This window comes from Pinus tabuliformis, chromosome 2_2 (assembly GCF_031772625.1).
Source record: "Pinus tabuliformis cultivar Carrire ecotype Pingquan chromosome 2_2, CPIR1, whole genome shotgun sequence".
NCBI classification, from domain to species: Eukaryota; Viridiplantae; Streptophyta; class Pinopsida; order Pinales; family Pinaceae; genus Pinus; species Pinus tabuliformis.
Window position 1 is genome coordinate 462,301,620 of NC_142300.1, and position 24,980 is coordinate 462,326,599.

The 24,980-nt window shown below is 38.3% G+C and overlaps 1 protein-coding gene across 1 annotated transcript in view; it reads right to left on the reverse strand.

The window, feature by feature from the left end:
- Nucleotides 1-24,980, reverse strand: part of LOC149193294 (tRNA ligase 1-like) — a 317,173-nt gene that overhangs the window by 173,565 nt on the left and 118,628 nt on the right. Inside the window, exons 19-22 of the mRNA XM_089407278.1 lie at nucleotides 17,720-17,796; nucleotides 17,399-17,470; nucleotides 17,209-17,285; nucleotides 16,754-16,834 (exon numbers count right to left, since the gene is read on the reverse strand). Coding sequence (XP_089263404.1) covers nucleotides 16,754-16,834; nucleotides 17,209-17,285; nucleotides 17,399-17,470; nucleotides 17,720-17,796 — 307 coding nt within the window. The remainder of the gene's footprint in view (nucleotides 1-16,753; nucleotides 16,835-17,208; nucleotides 17,286-17,398; nucleotides 17,471-17,719; nucleotides 17,797-24,980) is intronic.

Sequence of the window (24,980 nt, forward strand, 5' to 3'; positions counted from 1 at the left end):
CAAGTCACCCAATAGTCCATATCAAAATGCCAAAATAAAAAACAAGCATAAGCACCCAATTGGACAATGAAAAACATACCTTTTGGATTGGACTGCCCACCTTCTAAAATGTGCTCTTGACAAATGGGTGAGGAAACATACAACTAATGCAAGTGGTGGAGATAAAGTGGCACATCAGATCAGCTACTCGATCACTAACAGGGCTACTGGTTGTTGGCTAGAAGAAGATGATTTAGAGAAGAGCTCTTCTAGGGGTACCCACTTTTAGTGGGTAAAAATGCCTACATGAAAAAAATCATTTTGATAATAGGATCATCTAAAAGGCTACAAGCTCCTAGATAACAGCTAATTTGTTGATGGAAAATGAATATACAAGAGTTAATAGCACACATTCTATAGAAGTCAAATCTTAATTTTCACCTCAATTGTGTTAGAAAATTGGAAAGGCAAAAATATTTTCTTATGTTGATAATTACTTTTGATATCTTTGAATTCTTATTATTTTTCTTATCTTCTTTTTCATCTTAGTTCATCAAACAATTACCAAATGCAAAGCACAAAGATCAAGGACACCAGATATAGGCACTCAGCAAAGGCTAAAACCCATATATAGGGGAAAATACAGTCAAGAACTCTTCCTTCAGTAATTTAAAATGAGATGGACCAAGACCCTAGACCAAAAAACCTTCATCCTCCACCAAGTCAACCTTGTAAGTAGATTCAGCAAACTTCAATAGTTACTTCTAATCCAAGAGCAACATAGAAATTTTAGCCCCAGCTTCATTAGCAACTTCAGAATTTCAGTCTCCTAGCAAATGCAGAAATTCAGCCCCCAACATCAATCCAGAACTTTGCACGTGTAAGATAAGAAAGAAATTTCGACTTCTAGTGTTTGAGAGAGACCTCCTTCCTTTTCGCTAGCCTTATTTCTCTTCTTCCCTAAAATTCGCACTTTTTCTGGCCCCAAAAGATATAGATCAAACTTGATGAGTGAGAGTGAGAGTGAGAAATGAGGTCGAATTGTTTCCTTTATATAGGTGTTTATGCCCCTTAATTTACGTTGACTTGTCCAATTTGAGGCTGACTTGGTGGAGGAGGCCTAGAAGACCTAATTTACATAAAAATAAAATACTTTCTTAAGAAATAAATCCCAAAAAGGGTTCTTTACATTATGACATGGACACGGACACTCGACATAAACCCTAGAAGCCAACAATGGAGGCTTTGAAATTTGACCTAAAAACAATTGACCCAAGCATGAAACCCATGCTTTGATAAGTCAATTTCTTTAATAATAAAATCTATTTTTCTTTCCTTTTGACAAATACATTACATCATGACTTAAATACAATTATGAAGATCGAACCTAGTTACATTCTTCAACACTCCCTATTAACTAGGGAGGCATTCATAATTACAATTATACTGAGGTACATGGAAGATCTCCAAAATGAACTACGAAGATTTACAACCCAGGCATCTAGGTGTGCACCCAAGGTCGGAGCTCCATGACAAATGCCACCCTCCCTCTTTGGGATCTAGACATCAACACATAGGCCAGCCAAATGTCCTCCCAGGCATCCACCATTAGATGCTTCATCTCTCCCTAATAAACTAAACTAGATATATCCATTTGTCCAAGCATGCTTCCCAAGTATTCAACCTTCCTTATGGAGAGCTTTACCTGTTCAAATACAAACCCCAATCAGCGATAAACTTTCAAATATACATATAAGTAAACACAAACCTTCAGGGTCCTCAATCATCCTGATGCCACTTATTCATATACAAATTGTCGGAAAACTTTTCTTCTTTCATTTCTTCACCAACACCAAGACATCCTCAATACATTGCAGATTTATTCATTCTCTGATTTCTTCTACAAGGTATCCATTATGACTATCATAATATGTCCTTCCTCTCAACTGGGGAGATGTACTCTTTTCTTCTAATTATGCTCCCTCTTAACTTAGGGAGATCAATAATTTTCTTCTTCTATAACATCGGAGAAGCTTCAACCTTTCATTACTTTATCAAGGTCATCTTTGATCATCATCATCCTTAGACCTTACTTCATCATGCTCATCATTATTTTTCAATTACGAGTATCTCCAACATATTGAAGATTATGAACTTGCAAAATTTTAATAGCCAACAAGTACATCCAAATACATGTATATATGAAGTTAACTATACCGAAAATCATATCATTATAATGGAAGCATTAAATTATTCAAACTTTATACATCAAACACTTAAACCTAGATAGGTTCACAGGAGACACATACTAGATGTCAACCTCTTGCAAGGGTTTTGTTATAAACCCTAGACTACATCAACAACTCGGTCAAGATATTAGTCTCATTATATCTATGGCCTCAATATGACTTTCAGAGATATATGACAGACTCTACTATGATTTATTGTAAACCCTAGATTCTATTTTCGAAACACAAAGCCTTAGATATCAGCAATTCGATCAAATAACAATTCTACTATGCATCTAAGTTTTCAACTCTAGTAGGGTTTGTTCAAAACTCTAGATTTCATCATCAAGGCTAAATTCATATCAACAATCGAAAACAATATCATTATCTCCTAGAACGTCAATTTCTACTAGAGCTTAGTTACAAACCCTAGAATTCACAAACATGAGTATTAATAATAAGGTTAGCATACTCGCATATATTTAGGATAACATAATAATCCATTACCATTAAACTATATCTACTAGGTAAACCCATGACACAAACATCGATACATTAGAGTTAGATATACAACAATTTTGACCAGACTAGGATTTTGATCAGACAGATGAATACGCATCTAGGGTTTCATTCCTAGGATCTTACTATGACTATTACACTGGTTTTGCTTGTAAACCCTAAATCTAGAGATTCATTAGATAACCAAGACATTGGCAACAAACACTAAAGAATTATGGTTTCTATAACAATACCAAAACCCTAAACATCAAATGAATAGGATTTTTAGACTTTATAAACAACCCTAAGAGGACTAGGGTTTCAATATTATAGACATAACCTTAGCATCAAGAGGCTAGGACTTTACAATGAACCCTAAAGTTTAGGGTGTCACAGGAATGATCAAAATGATAGTATGACGAGGGTAGATTTAATCTAATGCTTAATAACCCTTAACAAGAATCTTTTAATATTCAAAACCCTAGACATAACAATGTTAGTAATGTAAAGCAAGAACTTTAAAAAGGAATGATCGTACATTTTACATGAAAAGAACTTTATAATAGAACTTATAGTCTAAGACATAGTTTGAGTTGTTTTTTAACAAACCTTTTAGAACATCAATGCTTGAAGGGCTTCTTTTGCACTAGAACTTCTTCCATGCTTCAAGTCTATCCTTTGAAGTCTTCTTCATAGCTTCTAAGCATCTAGTAAGCCTTCCCAACCAAGAAAATATAAAGAAAAGATTATTAGTTTACAATACAAATACATTTTGATATGAGAGAGAAACCAAACATAAAAGAGAAGATAAGGAATAAGTTACTTATCTTTTGGTAAAATGGTGAAGGCTTCCTCTTAATCCAATCTTGAGGGACACCATAACTCATCAAAATAATTCAAAAGAAAAATATTCAAAAGAGATATGAGAGAGAGAGAGAGAGAGGACTTAGAAATATAAGTCCTTGACTTCTGATTCTTCGGTTTTATTCTTCTTAGATGGAGCTTCATCAGCAACATAAGCATGTTCTCTTTCTCTCTTCTTATTGTTTGGATTCTTCGGACAATGACTTTTATAATGACCCATCTTATGATAATTGTAGCATTCAATCTTTGATAGGTCAACTTTCTTCTTTGGTCCTTCGAACTTCTTGAAGATTCCCTTCTTCTGATGAGCAGAATAGGGCATTCGAGGAGTTTTCTTCTTCCTCTTCCTTGTTGTTTACTAAGGATATTTTGGCTTCTTCTTGACTACATGCATTCCACATTTGTTCAAATGGTGGAGCATCCTTCCAACTATTAAGTCTTGATGCAAAGGCACTCCAAGATTTTGGTAGTCCTAGAAGAGTAGTAATTACGAACTCCTTTTCTGGGACAACTTCATCTATTGCTTGGATTTCATCTCTGATTCCAAATATCCTTATAAAATATGATGAAACGGTATCATCATTTGTCATCTTAACAGTTCTTAGTTCATTCTTGAGGCTTGTTATTTGACCAATGTTCTTGATTGTGAATAACTTGGAGAGAGCTTCATACATTTCTCGAGCGGAATTTATGATGGATATGTATGGAATTAGATTATCCTTAATTCCATCCACTATAAGGTTCATAGCCAAGATTTCAATTTCTCTGAACTTTGTTTTTTCTACTTCACTTGATTCCTCTGTAGGCTTCTTGGTTTTTCCTTGAATGAGATCCACAACTTTGTTCTTTTCGAGAATGATCCTCTGTTTCCAAGCCTTGTAGTTGGAGGTTCCTTCTAATTTGTTTTCTGCCAGTGTTGCAAAAATCGACAAAAAATCGCGATAATATCGTATTATCACGATTTTTTCAAAATGACGACTAAATCTGGCGATAAAATCGGGAAAAAAAAATTTGGCCGATTTTTTCAAAAAAATCGTGATTTTTACTTTAAAAAGCATGGGTCTGTCATGCAGCGTGTGTTTATTAGGAAAAACACAATTTTTTTTATTTCATTTGGACAGCAGAGGGTGCGGTGGGGTTTGGAGAGTTAGAGAATTAGAGGCATGGATATTTTGGAGGTAAATCAACTACCTAGAGGCGAAATTTGAAGAGTGAACTAAGGAGGAAACACATTATCTCCATAAAACCGATATGGGCACCAATGTTTTGTGTTTTCATTGTTTTGTAACTTTGTTTTTTTTTCTATGTTTTTGGTTGGGTTTGGAATGGGGTTTTTGACATTTGTCCAATGTAATTTTTTTTAGTTTTTTTGGTTGGGTTTGGAATGAGCCCATGGGGTTTTTGACATTTGTCCAATGTATTTTTTTTTTAGTCTTTTTGGTTGGGTTTGGAATGGGGTTCCTTAAGTTGTATGTAATTTTTTTTAGTTTTTGTAAAATGTAAATAGTAAAATATTAAATTGTAAAATTGTAACTTGTTATTTTCCCATAGGTTCACCGAAACACCATTCAGATTTTCAACTTCAAAGTTCAAAATCAAACATGCCAAGGAAATTGGACCCTTTCTGCGAATTTGGTGAACCTGCTGCTCCGAATGATAGAATAAACTTGTCTTGCAAGTTGTGTGGGCACCATATGTCCAGGGGGGTGTACAGATTGAAGTATCACCTTGCATAATTTCATGGATTTGATGTAGGGCCTTGCACAAATACAAATTCTGAACTCATCTGAAAAGCCATGAAAGCATTGGAAACTTTAAACCACACTAGAGAGGCCAAAGCAGAAATGAAGAGGCAACTAAAAAGGTCAGTTGAACAAGGAAGTGGCAGTGTTTCTGCTGCAGCATCGTCCAACCCGGTAGCTGCCTCATCATTTTTTGTTCCTCGAACCACACCTGGTTCACAACCATCTATCAGTTCAATGCTAAAAAAAACTGATAAAGAACAAACTGACAAATTTTTGGAAAAATTTCTCCTTTGGAGTGATATTCCTTTCAGCATTGTAAAGAATAATCCATTTTTCTAGCCTGCTCTTGATACTATTGCAACTGTTGGCCCACGGTACAAAATCCCTCCTTATCATGACATGAGAGGTCGGATTCTTCAAAATGAAAAGCTTGACCGCACCAAAAGATTGGAGGATTTTAGGGAATCATGGGCACAAACAGGTTGTACTGTGATGTCAAATGGTTGGACTGACCAAAAGGGGAGAACACTTATAAACTTCTTGCTTAGTTGTCCCAAGGGGACTATGTTTATCAAATCTGTTGATGCATCTGCACAAATCAAAGATGCAAGAACTTTATGTGATTTGCTAGATGTGTTTATTTTGGAGGTGGGTGCAGAAAATGTTGTCCAAGTCATAACGGACAATGCTGCAAATTATGTTGCTGCTGGCAGGATGCTTATGGACAGGCATCCTACTTTATTTTGGACACCTTGTGCTGCACACTGTATTGATTTGATGTTGGAGGACATAGGGAAAATTTCCTTTGTCAAAGATATTGTTGAGTCATCCAAAAGCATTACAAAATTTATATATAATCATACATTTGTGCTTAGCTTGATGAGAAGATTCACCAACAACAAAGAGTTGGTGCGCCCCGCCATTACACGGTTTGCCACCAGTTTCATATCTCTTCAATCCCTCTTGAATTCTATGTGGGATGTGAAGAGAATGTTTCTTTCAGAGGAGTGGCATGCTTTTCCAATGAGCCGCAAACCAAAGAGAAGGTCCATATGCAGACTAGTTTCATACAGGGAAGACTTCTGGGCGAGAGTGCAGGAGGTGTGCGCCGTTACTGAACCTTTGGTAAAGGTTCTTCAGTTAGTTGATGGTGAGAAGCCCGCAATGGGCTATTTGTATGAGGCCATGGACAGGGCGAAAGAATCCATTCGGGCCTACTATGATGATAAGGGAGATGAGGGGTTTCAGAGACAACTCCTCCTATGGAGAGTGATTGATGAACGATGGAACAACACACTCCATCGTCCCATTCATGCTGCTAGGATTTTCCCTAACCTCGCATTTTCTTACGCATGTGGGTTTGTATTTGATGCTAAGATCATGGATGGATTCTTAACCTGTATCCAGAGGATGGTGCGATCTCCAGCAGAACATACAGAAATCTCTAAATAAATTGAGACATATAGGATGGCAAGTGGCACATTTGGCTTTGACGTGGCTATGACTGATAGGATGATTAAAATGCTAGGTATTTTTTAGTTTGTTTCAAATTTCATTGTCTCTTCAAATTCCATTTTTTTCTTATGTTTATTTAAAAATTTTGTTTGTAATTTTGTTGTAGATGCATGGTGGAGAATGTATGGTGCCAGGGTACCCCTTCTGCAAAAGCTTGCCATTCGGATCCTCAGCCAAACATGTAGCTCCTCAGGACGTGAGCGCAACTGGAGTATATTTGAAAAAATACACAACAAGAAGCGCAACAAGTTAACACTTAAAAATTTAAAATACTGCAAATTTTCAAATAATTTTTTGAATTCATTAAACAATATTTTTTTTATAATTATTATTTCATGATCTTTGTACAGGTTGGAGTCCCAGCGACTTAATGACATGGTCTACGTCTACTACAATCTTCGATTGTGGGTGAGGCAACTTGAGAGGACACCTGATACGGAGGCCATCTCATTGGATGGGATTGACACCACTGTTGCATGGAGGGTTGAGTCCGAAAGGCCTCTCATGGAGTCTGTTGATGATTGGTTAGTGCAGGATGTATTGGAGGAGGAGGAGGAGGAGGAGTTGGAGCAACAGGAGGAGGAGGTGACACCACCTGCCTAGGCTACCCCTGCCACCAGTGGACGACATGGTCTACCTCCTATAGCTCCTACTCCTAGTCCTTCAACTTCTAGAGCACCGCACACTCCACTGCCAACTCCACCCGCACTAGCATCTACATCTAGAGGGAAAGGGAAAGCTATGGCATTTTCTCGCAAGAGAGGTAGAGGAAATCAATAGTATTAGACTTTAGTTATTTTGTTCATTTCATTGTATATGACATTATGACTCATGAGATACATTATTATATTTTTTGTTGATATTTTGAGGCTGAGTTGGGACTCAGGAGTCAAGACTTACTATTCAAGAAATGATTCACTGTTATGTGTGATTTTACTATTTAGCACTAGAAATGATATTAAACATCTTATATATTAGTTCTTTTATCATACTTATGTCTCAATGTATTTATTTTATGTTGTAGATGGTTTAGATATTAAAAAAATGAAAAAAAATGAATATTTTTGCACCAAACGATTTTTTCTCGATTATCACCGATTTTTTCCCTTTATTACGATTTTTTTCGATTTTTTCCCAGCGCCGAAATTATCCCGATAACGATTAGTGCAACATTGGTTCCTGTAGATAGTAGGCTTGTTTCCTTATATGATCCCCTTTAATGACCTTTTCTTGATCTCGACTTTCCTTAATAGATCTTTTAACCTGCCTTTTTCTTCCTTCTTCACCTCAATTCTGATACCATGTTAGAAAATCGGAAAGGCAGCAAGATTTTCTTATGTTGATAATTACTTGTGATATCTTTGAATTCTTATTATTTTTCTTATGTTCTTTTTTATCTTAGTTCATCAAGCAATTACAAAATGCAAAGCACAAAGATCAAGGACACCAGATATAGGCACTCGGCAAGGGTTAAAACCCCTATATAGGGGAAAACCTAGACAAGAACTCTTTCTTTAGTAATTCAAACTGAGATGGACCAAGATCCTAGACCAACAGACCTTTCTCCTCCACCAAGTCAACCTTCTAAGTAGATTCATCAATAGTTACTTCTAGTCCAGCAGCAACACAGGAATTCCCTAGCTTCACCAGCAGCTTCAGAATTTCAGCCTCCCAGCAAATGCAAAATTTCGGCCCCCAACTACAATCCTGAACTTCGCACGTGTGAGATGACAGAGATAAATTTTGACTTCGTGTTTCAGAGAGCCCTTCTTCCTTTTCGCTAGCCTTCTTCCTCTTCTTCCTTGAAATTCACACTTTTTCTGGCCCCAAAAGATATAGATCGAATTTGATGAGTGAGAGTGACAAATGAGGTCGAGTTGTTGCCTTTATATAGGTGTTTTTGCCCCTTAATTTAGGCTGACTTGTCCAGTTTGAGGCTGACTTGGTGGAGGAGGCCTAGAAGACCTAATTTACATATAAATAAAATTATTTCTTAAAAAATTGTGAAAATTCTCTCATTGCAGCAACCGATTTACTTTTCCTACTTATTTCACCATAAGTTATTCATGAAATTACTTCAATAAACATTAAAATAAATATTGCTACAGATATCACAACATAATACAGAAACAAAAATATGCACAAGAATCAACACATTGACACAGTTACTTTGGACTAATGTCCCCGGAAAAATCCAATGTGGGAAAACCAGTGCAGCAAGGGCGAATTTTATTATTCAGCAATTTTATAGTACAACAGGGTGCCAAACTGGCTTACCCACAGATAGACAAATTTTCTAGCACTTCTTTTGAACCCAGCGTCAGCCCTACTAACCTTTGCGTGACCTGAAACCCTCTGCGTTAGCCTGTTGAGACTCTGCGCAGCCTCTATGGCCTTCTGCATCACTCCTGCAACCTCTGCGTGGATGACGCTGGCTCTGCGCTATCTCTATTGCCTCTGCGTAGCTCCCTCTAGCCCTGCGTCTGCTTTTTCTAGCTATGCGCTGATCTCCCGTCTCTCTGTTCCGTATTTGTTGCCTCCTGACTGCTCTCCAAACCACTGGTTCAATTTCTTAGCTAACCCCACTCCAGAAATTGAACTGACTGATCTCCCTCAGTGTATTCTCCAAGTGACCCTCAAGCCTCCTCTTATACTTTTCTCATTGACAAATCAACGACCGAGATTAAGTTCCTAATCAACAGCTAAGATTAGATCTGGTTTGATCCATGACTTCTGGACCATTCTAACACAGTTTTATATTAATACCCATTAATATTTTATTTTCCCTAAATTTAGACTTACGGACTCTATTAAAAATATTAATTATTTTAATACCTCCCAAACTGTTTAGAATCTGCCCAAACCCTTTCTGTGTATTAGAGATCTCATGTGCCTTAGCCTCTCCACCAATTTTCGTGGCTAGAACACATCTGATGCTACCCCAAATCAACACTCCCTCTTAGTGAGCACTGTGCTCTAGTAATACTCCTCACTGAGTATCACTCTGATCATCCAGCACCAGACCCTGTGCTGATGCTAAACCTCCCTGCCCAACATCCTCTACATTGCCGCATCATGTACTATTGCCCATGACTCTGCTACTGCCACTGCTGCATCTGTACAACAACTCTCTCTGCATCTGTGTTGTTGCTTGTCCTTTCTCCCAAAATTGCATCCGCACTCAACTCCCTCTACATCTGTGTTGTTGCTGGTCCTTTCTCCCAACACTGCATCTACATTGTAACTCCCTCTTCATTCGTGCTGCTAACACACTCATTTCTACTTCTGAAAGGGGTCCTTTACCATCCCTATCTTTTCCCTGAAGTAGTCAAATTTTAACTTTCCAAGGGCCTTAGTGAGGATATCTGCCACCTGTTCTCCAGTAGGAGTGTAGCTCAACTGTACAGCTCCTTGTTGGACACAGTTTTTGACCTATCATGAAACATTGCATTCTCAGAGAGTTTGATGCAACTATGATTATCACACATGATCCTGGCCGCCTAAATATTTCTTCTAAATAGGTTCACCAGCAGTTTTCTAAACCATATGGCCTCGCACGAAGTTGTGCTTGCTGCCATATATTCTGCCTCGGATGAGCTCAGAGCCACGGACTTCTATTTCCTACTGCACCAAGAGGTCATTCCTGATCCAATTTTGAAACAGTACACAGAGGTACCTTTCCGATCCACTGAACTTAATGCCCAATCTGCATTAATAAATCCACTCAACCTGATATCCTTCCCCTTCCACTGAACTTAATGCCCAATCTGCATAAATAAATCCACTCAACCTGATATCCTTCCCCTTGGTGTATAAGAGCTCATAATCAATTGTTCCGTGTAAATACCTGAGAACGTGTTTGGTTGCATCCCAGTGTGCCCTCTTTGGTTCCACCGTGAATTGACTGAGGGTGTTGACAGTGTAGCAAATATACGGCCTAGTATTGACCAGATACATCAAGGACCCTATGAGCTACCGGTATAGGGTGGGATCGACATCCTTGTCTTTTGATGCATCAATCTTCTTCCACTTGGTGATCATTGGCGTAGTCATAGGTCTACAATCTCCCATCTCAAACCTTTTCCGGATTTCTGTAGCATACCTCCCTTGCCCAAAGAAGATTGCTCCTTTCTGCTACCAAACTTCCAACCCTAGGAAGTAGTGCATTCGTCCCAAATCCTTCATATCAAACTCTGTGGCTAGATTCTTCTTGCAGTCCTCAATGAGTCTGGATGATCCTGTCAGAAAGAGATCATCCACATATAATACTAAGATTAGCGGCTCGTTATCTACGACCAAATAGTAGAGATTTGGATCCGCGTCACTCTTGACAAACCCCATCTTCTGCAAGTAGCCATCTATTCGACCATACCACGCTCTCGATGCCTGCTTCAGCCCATACAAGGCTTTCTTCAGTCTGCATACATGAAACTTCTTCTCCTGAGTTTCAAAGCCCTCCGGTTGTTCAATGTATACCTCTTCTTCTATTACCCCGTTCAAAAATGTCATCTTGACATCCATCTGATGGATCTCCCATCCCATGGGGGCTGCAAGAGATATCACGGTCTTAATAGATGCATACCTGGCTACCGAGGCGAAGGTTTCCTCATAGTCAATCCCTTCCTTTTGATCATACCCCTTAACCACAAACCTGGCCTTGTATTTCTCAACTGTCGTCCGCAACATATTTGATCTTGTAGATCCATCTTGAACCTACCACAGATCTGTCTTGAGGCCTTGACACCACCTCCCAGACATCGTTCACCATTATGGAGTTATACTCCTCTACCATTACATCTAGCCAGACCTAATGTTGAGCTGCCTCCTTGAAACTGGCAAGGTCTCCATCCTGAGCTACTAACGCCTGATATTTGTCTAGCTGTTTTCGCTCTCTCTTACTGTTCCTTGGCTTACCGATGAAGTTTTTTGCATCACGCAGAATCTAACGAAGTTCCCTGCTAGTTCTTCCTCTACAAGCAAGTGCTTTTGTTCACTCCTCCTCATCGTGAGAATCTTCCTGACCAAAGGAAGAATTCTTCACTTCTGTTGGTTGAAGACGCATGACCAACGAATCCCCTTTCGACTGCTCCTCAGAAGGCATTTTGCGAGATCCTCTGAAAGCTCTGTCTTCCATGAACTTTACATCTCATTGTACTACCACCTTCCTGCTCCCTGGAAGATAGATTCTGTATGTCTTAGTGTTCTCACTATATCCCACCAGATATCCCTTTTCTGCAGTCTAATCCAGCTTCTTACTATTTTCTTCGGGTATGTGGCAATATGCTAAACTCCAAAATATTCTGAAATGATTGACTTCAGGCGTCTTCCCAGTGAATACTTTCTTTGGAGTAATCTTGCCCAATGCCCAATGAGGAGTCATGTTCTAAACGTAGGCAGTTGTGTTGCATGCTTCCACCCACAAGAATTTTCGCATATCCCGATCATACAGCATGGCCCTAGTTGCTTCTACAATAGTCTTGTTTTTCCTTTCTGCCACCCCATTCTGCTCCGAATTGTAGGGAGTTGTCCATTCTCTTCTGATGCGCTCCTTAGCGCAATAATCAGTGAAGTCCTTATCGACATACTCTCCACCATTATCTGAGCGCAAAACTTTTATTTTCTTTCCAATCAGATTCTCCACCAAAGCCTTGAACTCCTTGAATTGACAGAAAACCTCATCCTCAGTTTTCAGAAAATAAATCCAAGTTTTCCTTGAGTGGTTATCAATGAAGGTAAGGAAATGCTCGGCACCACTGAGAGCTTTGACGGACATAGGTCCACAGATATCTGAGTGTATCAATCCTATTACACTCTTGGCCCTGTGTTTGCTCCTAGGAAATGTCGCCTTGGCATACTTTTCTAGAGCGCATCCCTGGCATACATCATCTTGTTTCGTACTCAGATTCGGAACTCCTGTTACAGTGCTCCTGAGAATTCTCAGAGCTCCATGGTGCAAGTGACCCATCCTTCTGTGCCATAGTTCGTTCAAGTCCTTGTCCCCATGATTGCCTATTAGTGCCATTGGTGATTCTAGTTCTAATCTATACAACCAATTACTTTTGATCCCAATCTGCACTTTCTTTTTCCAGCTCGGGTGTTTGACATATACCTTTTCCTTGATGAAGTAGACGTCATAGCCCTTGCCTTGTAGTTGTGACACGGAAAGTAAGTTCATCCCCAATCCTGGTACATGCAGCACATTTGTGGCACAGAACATCTCTCCCGATTCTGTCTCAAAAACTATGGTACCCTTCCCTACTGGAGTACACTTTGCCTTGTTCCCCATGGCGATCTGGAAGTTCAACTTCTCTTCTTGATATTCTGAGAAACACTCCCTCATTCCCGTCATATGCCACGAGGCTCCACTGTCCATATACCATACTTCTGATGATGCATCACTAGTCATGCACGCCACTTCTTCCAACCTGGAAGCCAACATAGAAAAATCGAAATCTCTTTCTCTTGTGCAATCTTCTACAAATCTGCGTGAGTCCCCTAAGGTGGATGCCTTTGCATCATGGTCTCGACTCATAACTGATTTTCCTTTTCTGTCTCTGATTACTTGCTCCGATACCATATGAAAATTCTATCACTGCAGCAACTGATTTACTTTTCCTACTTATTTCACCATAAGTTATTCATGAAATTACTTCAATAAACATTACTGTAGATATCACACCATAATACAGAAACAAACATATGCACAAGAATCAACACATTGACATAGTTATTTTGGACTAATGTCCCTAGAAAAACCCAATGTGGGAAAACTGGTGCAACAAGGGAGGATTTTATTATTCAACAATCTTCTAGTACAACAGGGTGCCAAACTGGCTTACCCACAGATAGACAAATTTTCCAGCACTTCTTCTGAACCCAGCGTCAGCCCTACTGACCTTTGCATGACCTAAAACCCTTTGCGTCAACCTGTTGAGACTCTGTGTAGCCTCTCTAGCCTTCTGTGTCACTCCTGTAGCCTCCGCGTGGATGACATAAGCCCTGCTGGCTTTGCGCAATTTCTGTTGCCTCTGCGTGGCTCCCTCTGGCCCTGCGTATGCCTTTTTTGGCTCTGTGTTGATCTCCCGTCTCTTTGTTCCGTACTTGTTGCCTCCTAACTGCTCTCCAGACCACTGGTTCAATTTTTCAGCTAACATCGCTCCAGAAATTGAACTAACGTGTCTCCCTCAGTGTATTCTCCAAGTGACCCTCAAGCCTCCTCTTATACTTTTCTCATTAACAAATCAACGGCCGAGATTAAGTCCCTAATCAATGGCTAAGATTAGATCTGGCTTGATCCACGACTTTTGGACCATTCTAACACAGTTTTATATTAATACACATTAATATTTTATTTTCCCTAAGTTAAACTTAGGGACTCTATTAAAAATATAAATTATTTTAATATCTCCCAAACTGATTAGAATCTGCCCAAACCCTTTCTGGGTATTGGAGATCTCATATGCCTTAGCCTCTCCACCAATTTTCGTGCCTAGAGCACATTCGATGCTACCCTAAATCAACACAAATAAATCCCAAGAAGGGTTCTTTACATTATGACATGGGCAAGGATGCTTGACATAAACCCTAGAAGCCTACAATGAAGGCTTTGACCTAAAAACAATTGACCCAAGCATGAAACCCATTCTTTAATAAGTCAATTTCTTTAATAATAAAATTTATATTTCTTTCCTTTTGACAAATACAATACATCATGACTTAAATACAATTATGAAGATCAAACCTAGTTACATTCTTCAACAACTTGCATCACAAGCACAAAAGTGTGCGCTGCTTTGATGTCTAAAAATTTGAATATCCTAGAGCTGCAAGCATGCATGTACACACATACACACACACATCTTCTTTCCATGATGCCTCCTCTACCAAGAAGTCAACAAGACGAAGCTAACTACTTACTATGTGCCCATTATGTCTTCTACCATGTATCACTTCATTTGACCATAACAGTTGATTGATGTTAATTATCAAAAAAAAAAAAAATTGCAAAATTGACACAATCTTGTTACACTAAAGGTGGATTATCAAAAAGAAAAAGAAAAAAGATTGCAAAATTGACACAATCTTGTTATACTAGAAGTTGGTGCTACACATTGGTATCACACACAAATGTTAGTCCCAAGAGTTAGCTCAATCGGTCAAATCAGTGCCTCGCCAATTGGGAGGTCACAGGGTTAATTCCCGAAAGCTCTTGGGGTCAGGTCAGTAAATAGGCCAAGGGGTGTTGATCCCCTTTGGGTGGGATCCACTTAGTGTTGAACCATGGACGTAGCAGCTACCCAGTGACCATGGGTATCCGTGAACCACACGCAAAAAAAGCCCCAAGAGTTAGCTCAATCGATCAAATCAATGTCTAGCCAATTGGGAGGTCATAGGGTCAATTCCCGAAAGCTCTTGGGGTCAAGTCAGTAAATAAGCCAAGGGGTGTTGATCCCCTTCCGGTGGGGTCTACTCAGTGTTGAACCGTGGACGTAGCGGCTACCCAGTGACCATGGGTATCCGTGAACCACACATAACAACAATAAAAAGAAGAAACAAAAAAAAAATAAAGAAATAAAAAATCACACACAAATGTTTACAAATTTTCATCAATACTTAAATTAAATAATAATGAATTGCACACCTCTTGATGGGAAAAAATCCCAAGGAGATGCTAGTATAATATCAGGCCTCTGAATTCAGCAGGATTAACAAAGGGTGTCCAAAAGATTTTCCCAGTAGTACCAAAATGGTGATAAGAGGGGGTATCCTATAACTAGAATGGATTGCACAAATAGGCGTGAGCAATGCATATTCATTCCAACAGACTACTGTTATGATTAGTGAATACTATTTATTGAATTCATAGACCCTAAAATGGATGAAATAAATGATAGATGAGCACTATAAAAATACCGAGATCAGCAGCACCTCCAGAATGACTGGCCATGTGACTTAAGGGAAGATACAGCCCGTACTAAGTGATGCTTACCATTTCTATTGAGGCTATCTGAGTGTGCTGAAATTTTTCCAATCTTTCCAACTGACAAACTGAATCTTGAAAATTGCCATGCTAAGTCATTGACCAGTTTGGCACTACCATCAACTATCAACGAACAAAAGCTCCTATTATCTGTGGATTATTATCTGTATATCTTCAGATCAGTAATCTATGTTATTCAGATTCTAGAAGATACCATATGCATGGGAAAAGACTGGGAAAGAAAAAAATTACAAACCATGTTCTCTAAATAAAATATTAAAGGACATCCGATAACAAATACTTTCCTTTCAATAAAACTAACCTTAAAGAGCATGATGCACTGCAAATTCAATAGCGTCAAACAAGTAGAAATGACCCAAAAAATAGGCCTTAACAAGCTATAAACATAGTACTTCTATTCCATTTAATACCCGGTGGTTATTTCAAATTTCCAACGCAAATAGTGTTAAGATACAGACATGTTAGAGGTTGTTAAACTGGACCTTTTAAAATAAAACTAGCAAGAGTTGAGGCAATTGCAGCAAAGACAATATGAGCTATTACACAGAAATACAACACAAATATACAAACCTCTTGTACAATTAAATTCACTATGGCATACACAACAAGAGTCTTTAAGGGAAAAATAAACTAAGTAGGAATCAAACTGATCTACCAAACTCAACAAAATGGAGAAAAACCCAATAGTGTGCTATAGAATATGAGTATATGCCATCAAGAGTCTTTTAAGGGAAAAATAAACTAAGTAGGAATCAAACTAATGCCACTGAAGTCTACAGAATGGAGGAAAATCCAATAGTGTGCTATAGAATATGAGTATATGCCATCGCAAGCATAAGATAAAAGAGTGTCAATTATACTGAAGCACTTTGCATAACTTATAGAAGAGTGTCAATTTTAACAGAGCAATTTGCATAACTTACTTTCCATGCTTGTTCGTGTGAAGATTGTATAAACTCAATCCTTCATCCAAGATACCTTTAATTGAATCAGGCAAAGGATCCCTGCAAATAAACATGTATTACTTTATCCATACAAAACCTCTGCTCAAACCATGAATTCACTATACCATTTACAAAATGAAGAGAATCACTGTGGGTAGTGAACATAATTCTAAGAAAATAAGATCCATGATATGTCCTCAAATCCATTTCAAACATTACTATAAAATTTGTTTCAAGCATTACCAAAAATTTAGGACAATGAGGGAAACATCCAAAGAAAATACAACCAAGCAAACGTTGCTGAGCTTTTAATATCACAAAAAGTTATATAGCAAAATTCAACTTCACAACATAAGCATGTCAAGTGACGATCAAAAAACTATATTCATAAAAACAAAAAATGTGGAATCTCAGATATCACTAAAGTTCTGTACCTGTCAGGTTTCAACAAAGGCATTTTAACAAGCAAGCCAAATCGCTCACGCAGTTCTGTCTCAAATTCACTCCTACTCTGAAAAAGATTATAATTTGCCACTCTCATAAGTGAATAAGTGTCAAGTTGCTAGATAAACATAAAGAAGATAAATCAGCATGTGGATCATCATCTGTAATATGTGTCCATACCTTTCCCTCATAGAGATTGTAAAACATAAGCAGAACATAGCCAGCATTCTTCGAGTTTTTATCCAGACTACCCTTCAAAAAGCAGAGACACACATTTCAATCATCAAGTAAAAACAAAACAGGCAATGGTGCGTTGAACCTATTAAACATCTATGAACCCAAGCATAATGGTCTGTGTTCAATGTGGAATGAAAAATAAGAAATGTCCATAGACAGCAACAGCAGATTTCATGTTATAAAAGAAATGCTGAACTATTGAAAGATGGTGCAAAACAATAAAGAACATAACAAACACAGAACACCCAAGCAATTAAACATTACCGGGTGGTTAACTCGCTGAAGAACACGAAACATGAAGACTGCCAAAGCATCAAGAGCAAAAGGATTCGTATCCGTGCCTAAAAGACCACAAGAAATCAAAACTCAACACTTTTTCACATGCAGAAAAGTTGTTCGTTTATTCCTGCTAACACTGATTTCTATAAAAATATACAAACAAAATAAGCAATATAAGCCTCTATTCTTATTTTGACCATGCAAGTATGATGCCTAACTAATTTAGACCATTCAAAAATGCTGCATGACTAATTTCAATCCCTGGAAATGGAAAATAAATTACTTAATTTAATAATTAGGAGTAGATAAATAATGTTCTCAGCCAAACAAAATGCTTGCACGAAATCATAATACATCACCTTTAAATCTCACTCATACAGGAAATAATCATAAAAGACTTGAATATCTCTTCGTCCACATGTCCTACTCACTCAAGCATGAACATAGTTCTTTGAGAACTGTTATCCTAAGTTACCAGGATTCGGATATGGATACGGATACGGATCCAGATCCGGATTCGCTAGTTTTTTGAAAATCCAGGATCCTGATACTGCAAGGATATGTCAAGTACAATTGAAAAAATATAATAATAATTTTTCAAAAAAAATAATAATATTTTTTCAAAAAATATTATAATATCTCAAAAAATATAATAATTTTTTTCGAAGTGCTGATCTTCGTCGAAGAAACTCCAGATTCTCCTTTAGGTGAGAATATTACTCAGCATCATTATTTTTATGACATGAGTCTGATATATATATATATATATATATATATATATATATATATATAACTTATTTTGTTTTGGAGCGTGTTTGATGAAGTGCATCTAAGTTATTGTTCAAACTGCAAAACTGTACAATTAGGTGTCAAACTATGATCTGCAATCTTGGTGACATTGATCAGAAAGCTAGATTGCTACTCACCAATATTACCAGACTCGGAATCAACAATAAATTGGCGAGGAAAAAGAGCAAAGAGTTTTAATCGGATCGAGAAAAAATCGTTGAATTCAATAAATAAGAATATACACATATATTGAGTTAAAAAAACATTTTCCATTGATATTCAATAAAGCCATGTCCAAACAAGGCATAATATCAATAGATGTCCAAAATGTCATGAATGAATTAGTATCTCATTTATGTTATGAGTCCAAACATGATTGTAAGTACTAAGTCCTGACTCCTAACCAATGACTACATAGAACCAGAAGCATCTGCTTCAAAAAGTTTATAAAATATTGCATACTAATTAGTAAAAAAGCAGTAACTGAAATCTCTTGATTGCTTGTGAAATGATACGATAATAGTTTGCCACTGAAATCTCTGATAGAGCACACGATAAAGCTAACGCTGGAGTACACTGCACACTATGCCTCTACTACGCGGAAGTAAACTGAATATGCCTCTATTACCTTCTCAACATATGAGTTGTCGGGACTAAGCAGTGAGCATTGAGTTACAGACCGGCATTTAATTTTTAACCTAACTAAACCACACAGTGAACAATGCGGCAACCGGCATTTAATTTTTAACCTAACTAAACCACACGGTGAACAATGCGGCAACCCTAAACGTTAAAACTTGTGCTCATTGAATCGAGGGCCTAAATCTCAATTAATCAATGAGTCGCTAGTCAAACTCGCAAGTGACCACAAGTCAATCACGGGTTGACCGAGTTTGACTCACCCAGAGTTGAATTGGATCGTTTGATGGAAGAGAAGAGTTTGACTCGCGATTAATCGCTAGTGATCGGAGATTCATGTTTCACTGCTATTCACATAATATCTAAGTTACCCGGATTCGGATCCGGATCCGGATCCGGATACGGATTCGGATACGGATCCGCCAGTTTTTTAAAAAACCAGGATCCGGAAACGGGAAGTACACGCAAATATAAAATATTTTAAAATTTAAATTAGTTACTTTTTAAACTTTAAAATGTCCAAATATAAATGGGTGTATTATAATGTTCACGCCACTGCATTAAAGTTTATAATTTAAAGCTTATAATATGGTCCTAAAAATAATATACGGTGGCCAACTCCCTAAGTTTATTTTGGTAGACGTTGATTCATTAATTCATTGACGCTGATTCATTATATCCCCGGACGCTGATTTATTATTTTAGCCGAAGCTGATTCATTACATTCCCGGATGCTGATTTATTATTTTAGCAGACGCTGATTTGTTCATTGACTAGCGAATGGACCATTTGATTTCCAGTTTTGGAATTTTGCGCTGGCATTTACCAAATATTTGTGCATTGACGTTGACGGTTTTTGATCCTCAAAAAGAAGCTGGGCGGATCTCTGCGGATCCGGATCCGAATCCGTCTCTGATCCGGGGATCCGTGGATCCAGCCATTTGACCAGACGGATCCGGTAACATAGCATAATATGCAAGCATTGCATGACAGTTCAAAAGGTTTTGTTTGTTTTATACTGAAAACTTGAGAAAACATTATCTTGTGATTGTATGCTCTTTATTTTCTTGCCATTGTATCTACTTCTATAAGTGAAAACCTCGATTTTTTTGCGTAGGTCACTCCCAGATAACTATCCATAAAACATATTAAAACATAAACTACAGATAACCAAAAAGAGGAATAACATAAACATAAACTACGGATAACATACTTGAAGTCAAGTCTTTCTATTACTTATATAAGGATTAGCGGCCAAGTGTCAGTGCTCAAGAGTCAAACCGTTGCAGCCAAGTTACAGTCACCGTTGCGGCCAAGTTACAAACCATCGTTGCCTCCTCCGCTGCTGCTTCATTGCTTCGTTGTTGTGGCCGACCAAGACAAAGCATAAACACAAGACACAAATCAAGATAAGACAAAACCTAAACTGTAAAAACTGGATTTTAACTTTTGAAATCCGTTGATTTTTTTTAAGGATTCGGCTCCTTCATCGGGATCTGTTTCTAGGCATCGGGATACGTTTCCAAATTTCAAGGATCCTCCACTAAGGCGTATTTTTGTCGGTTCTAGCCGAATCCAGATCGGATACACGGATCTATCAATCCTGGACCCTTGGCCAACAGATCCAGTAACTTATAGCTATTATCTCTCAAAACTGGTGGGTTTCAAGTGAAAACTTAGGGTAAGCATATCACTGCCACCTATGCCCTGCTCTCAATTCTAGGTTTGTGCCTTTCTGACCTCCGGGGGATTTTTGGTAGCAATATAATGACTATTGTAACTTATAATTAGCAATTTAAGTCATGTAAGAAGGTAATTTACATAGTTAGAGAGATTCCAACACGCTACCACATCTTTAGGGAATAAAGTCCATTATGTTTAAATAATGTATTTATTACCTCTTTCATAAGGAATCATATATCGTGTCATAGACTCATACACCATTATATTTTCTCTTACTCTTGTTGATTTTCAAGTGCTAATTTAGACGAACAAATTTCTACCTCTGATAATTACTTTCAATGATATACAGTCTTACTTTAGCATGTTTCAGAACATCATTAAGCAATTAACTCAAAAAATCCAACAGTAGATGCAACAGAAACAGTAAAAATCACAGTAGAAAAAACATGCACAGTAGCCACAAAAAAAATTCACATGGGAAACCCAAACTTAGGAGAAAACCCAACAACCTTTTCTAGGAGAATCTAATTTTTCCAGTCAAAACTTGGTAAACCTAGACCAACAATCTAGCACAGGTCAAAGCTGGTCAACCATGCCTAAATTCGGCCTCTTACTACAGCCCACAAACTCAGTCAATCCTGAGTCAAACAGGCTTAAATTTGGCCTCCTGTTTCTGCCCAGGAGCTTGGTCAAATAGACTACTCAAAATTTGGTCAAACGCTCCAGAAATTTCAGTCAAACTACCTAAGAAATTTAAGTCAACTTCCTCGGAAATTTCAGTCAAACCGCCTCAGAAATTTCAGTCAAACAAACCTCAGAAAAACTTTGGTCAACATTGGTCAAACTTCTAACCAGACTTCGGTCTTCTACTCTTTCTCCTTCGCATGTTAAATAGAAGAACAGATGTTTTGATGTGTTGAATAAATGAGTGAGAGTGGAGGATCCCCACTCATATTTATAATTTTATGAGTCAAGGTGGGGTGATGTTTGACCAAAAGTCACACCCTTTCACATGTGGGGCCCACCTGACATTTTGGGGCCTGCACGAGCTCCAAAATAATAATTTAATTTTAATTTTCTTTTTTTTTCTTTCAAAGGCCTACTTATGTAGCTGAGGAATACCGACTGTAGCTACCCAAAAATCCACACTCCCTCTTAGCTAAGGAGGTATTCACCTTCACTTCCTCAAATATCCTCTTCGTTGAACAATTTCTCCATTCAATGAAAAGGTTGAATGAGACCACTACGTTAATCTATCCATCCACTTCATATTCTATTCCAGAACCAAGTGGAAAGCATCTTGCATCAACATCATTTAAAGGATCTAGTTACCCACTAGCCAAATATCCTTTACAAGGGATCTAGTCACCCACTAGCCAAATAACCCTTGGCGATATGGCCAGGTAACCCCCTTGAACGAAGTAAACACACGACTAGTCCTAGGTCACCAACTATCCAAGTCGCCACTTGGAACCAAGTCAGCATCCCTAACCAATGGTGAAACCCTGGGCCAATTTATCATTTCCTCATGTCGTCACATGATACTTGAAAGGTAAAAATACTTCCTTTATGTTATAGGGCACTCACTCTACCCACTAGCCAAGTAACCCTTGGCAATATGGTCAGAACCTTCTGACGAGGGGGACACTCTAGGCCCTGATGCTCTATGGGCCAATCTCCCTAGCCGCATTACATGGCACTTGGTCAATACCCTTGACCTAAGGAGAATATCTTCCCTTGATGTCACAACATCAACACTCCCTCTCAGCAAGGGAGGCATTCTCAACCACACAAGCTTGTCCCTAAAGTAGACAAACTTCATCTAGGACAGAAGCTTTCAGAGAATGTCAGCAACCTGCTCGTTTGTAGAAATTTATTAGAGCTTCATTGCTCCCGTTTGTACCATGTCACGGTACTTGATATCAATGTGCTTCGACTTGTCATCATGGTTGTCTACAACACCTGATCAAACAATCATGCAAGCAGCTTCCGAAGCTACACTGCTTCACAACTCACCAAACTTGTTGCAATATACTCAACCTCTGCAATGTTAAGTGTGACAAATGCATGCTTCCTGCTCATCTAATATATCATAGTAGAACCCAAACTGAAGCAACATCCTGATGTGCTCTTCCCATCTTTTTCACTTTGCTCAATCTGAAACTGTATATCCCTGCAATTGTACTTCATCATTTTAGACATATCCAACTGTACCATGTTTGTACCTCAACACATGTTGCATGTCTCGACTCAACCATAAACTGACTAGATTCCTTCACTGGATCCATCACCACAACTGCTTTTTGGTCACCTTGATAGGGTGCTCCCACTGACAGTCGAATAGATCCTACTATGGAAATCCTACTTGCCCCCTCTGCGACTGCTGCTTCCTAGTCATTGAAGCATATCTGTTGTCAGGCCTGGTCCACTCATAGAAGGCATACTACTCTTAGAGATGTCCCGTATTTGAGCATCTAGCCTGACAATCTCAATCCCATGACATCCATTTGGATGGTTGGTCCTTCCACTTTGCCTACTTGTCTATACATCGTGGAATCCATCAAATCTAAATCAAACTCTCAGCTTCTTCAAATTGGTCATCATGGGAGTGTCCATGGCCTTACAGTCCATCATCCCAAATCTCTGAAGGATATCAATAATATACTTCCCTTGACCAAGGAAGTAATGTATCAAATCTAGATCTTTCATCTCAAACTCAAAGGTCAACTCCCTCTGAAGCATGGCTCCCTAAGGTAATCCTCACTGCTTCTTTTATCACAGAAGCAAATCCTCCTGCCACTAATGCTCCTCTATCACAGGAGTCCTTTTGCTCTCGTTAGAAACAAGTCACAAAATAGCAAGATCAACCTTGTAGTCAAGGTTGGGATCGACATTACACTTGGTGAAACAAAGACTCATCAAGTATCCATCAATCTGAGAATATCATGCCCGAGGTGCTTGCTTGAGTTTGTACAAAGCCTTCTTTAATCTAAAACCATGAGATTCCCTCTCATATACCTCAAAGCCCATAGGTAGCTCTATGTACAATTCTTCTTCCTTGATCATTCCATTGAGGAAAGCAACTCGACATCCAACTAATGCAATTTCCAACCCATAATAGAAGCAATAGAAATAACAGTTCTAATAGAAATGTACCTGGCAATTGGAGCAAATGTCTTTCCATAATCCTCTCTTTCTTTCTAGGAGAACCCTCTTGCTACAAGTCTCGCTTTGTACTTCTCTATGCTACCATCTACCACATGCTTGATCTTGTAGATCCACTTGGAAAACACCACTGACTTGCCTTGAAGTTTCGACACAACTTCCCACACATCATTCTTCATGATGGACTGATATTCCTCCATCATGACATCATTCCAAACTACTTGGTTGTTTCCTCCCTTTGAACTAGGATCTCTTCCAATAATCTGGCATGGATCTAGATCTCTTGTACAATTTCTACCTTTTGAACATAAATCACTCTTGTTGAGTTTATGCTTGATCTTGGGAAAATCCTCTTGCCACAAACTTTGCTTCGTTCTTCCTAATGCTTCCATCTGCTACCAGAACTTTGTTAGCCTTCATGATATACCTGCAAACGCCATTAGGAGGGCATGATAGAAATTATTATAACCAAGCAAAAGATACAAAGACAAAAGGTTGTTCAAAAATAAAGTAATAACTATGAACAAAAAAGAAAATATTAAGAACTTATATTTTGATATGAAGATTGTAGGTACTTGTCAACTCCCTCTTAATCCTAAGCCTTGAGCTCTCTATCTATATTGTCTTAAATAATAAGATCATCTATATTTTCATTCATGGAACTCTTCTTATGTGGATACTCATCATCCTCAATGTCTATTGTTGAAGCATGTTGCTTTCCCTTCCTCTTTCTATCATATTTCCCTTAAGGGCAGTTGTTTTTATAGTGACCAAACTTGTGACAATTGAAACACTAAATCTTCCTTTACCATTCTTTGTATGAGCTGCAAGTGCTTGGGACTCATCATCTTGAGGTCTCTGAATTTTCCCTTTTGATATTAGCCTAGACTCTCTTGAGTACAGAGAGTCCATAGTTGATCAAACATTGGAATTTTTGGTCTTCCACAAATGCTTGACACAAACGAATCCC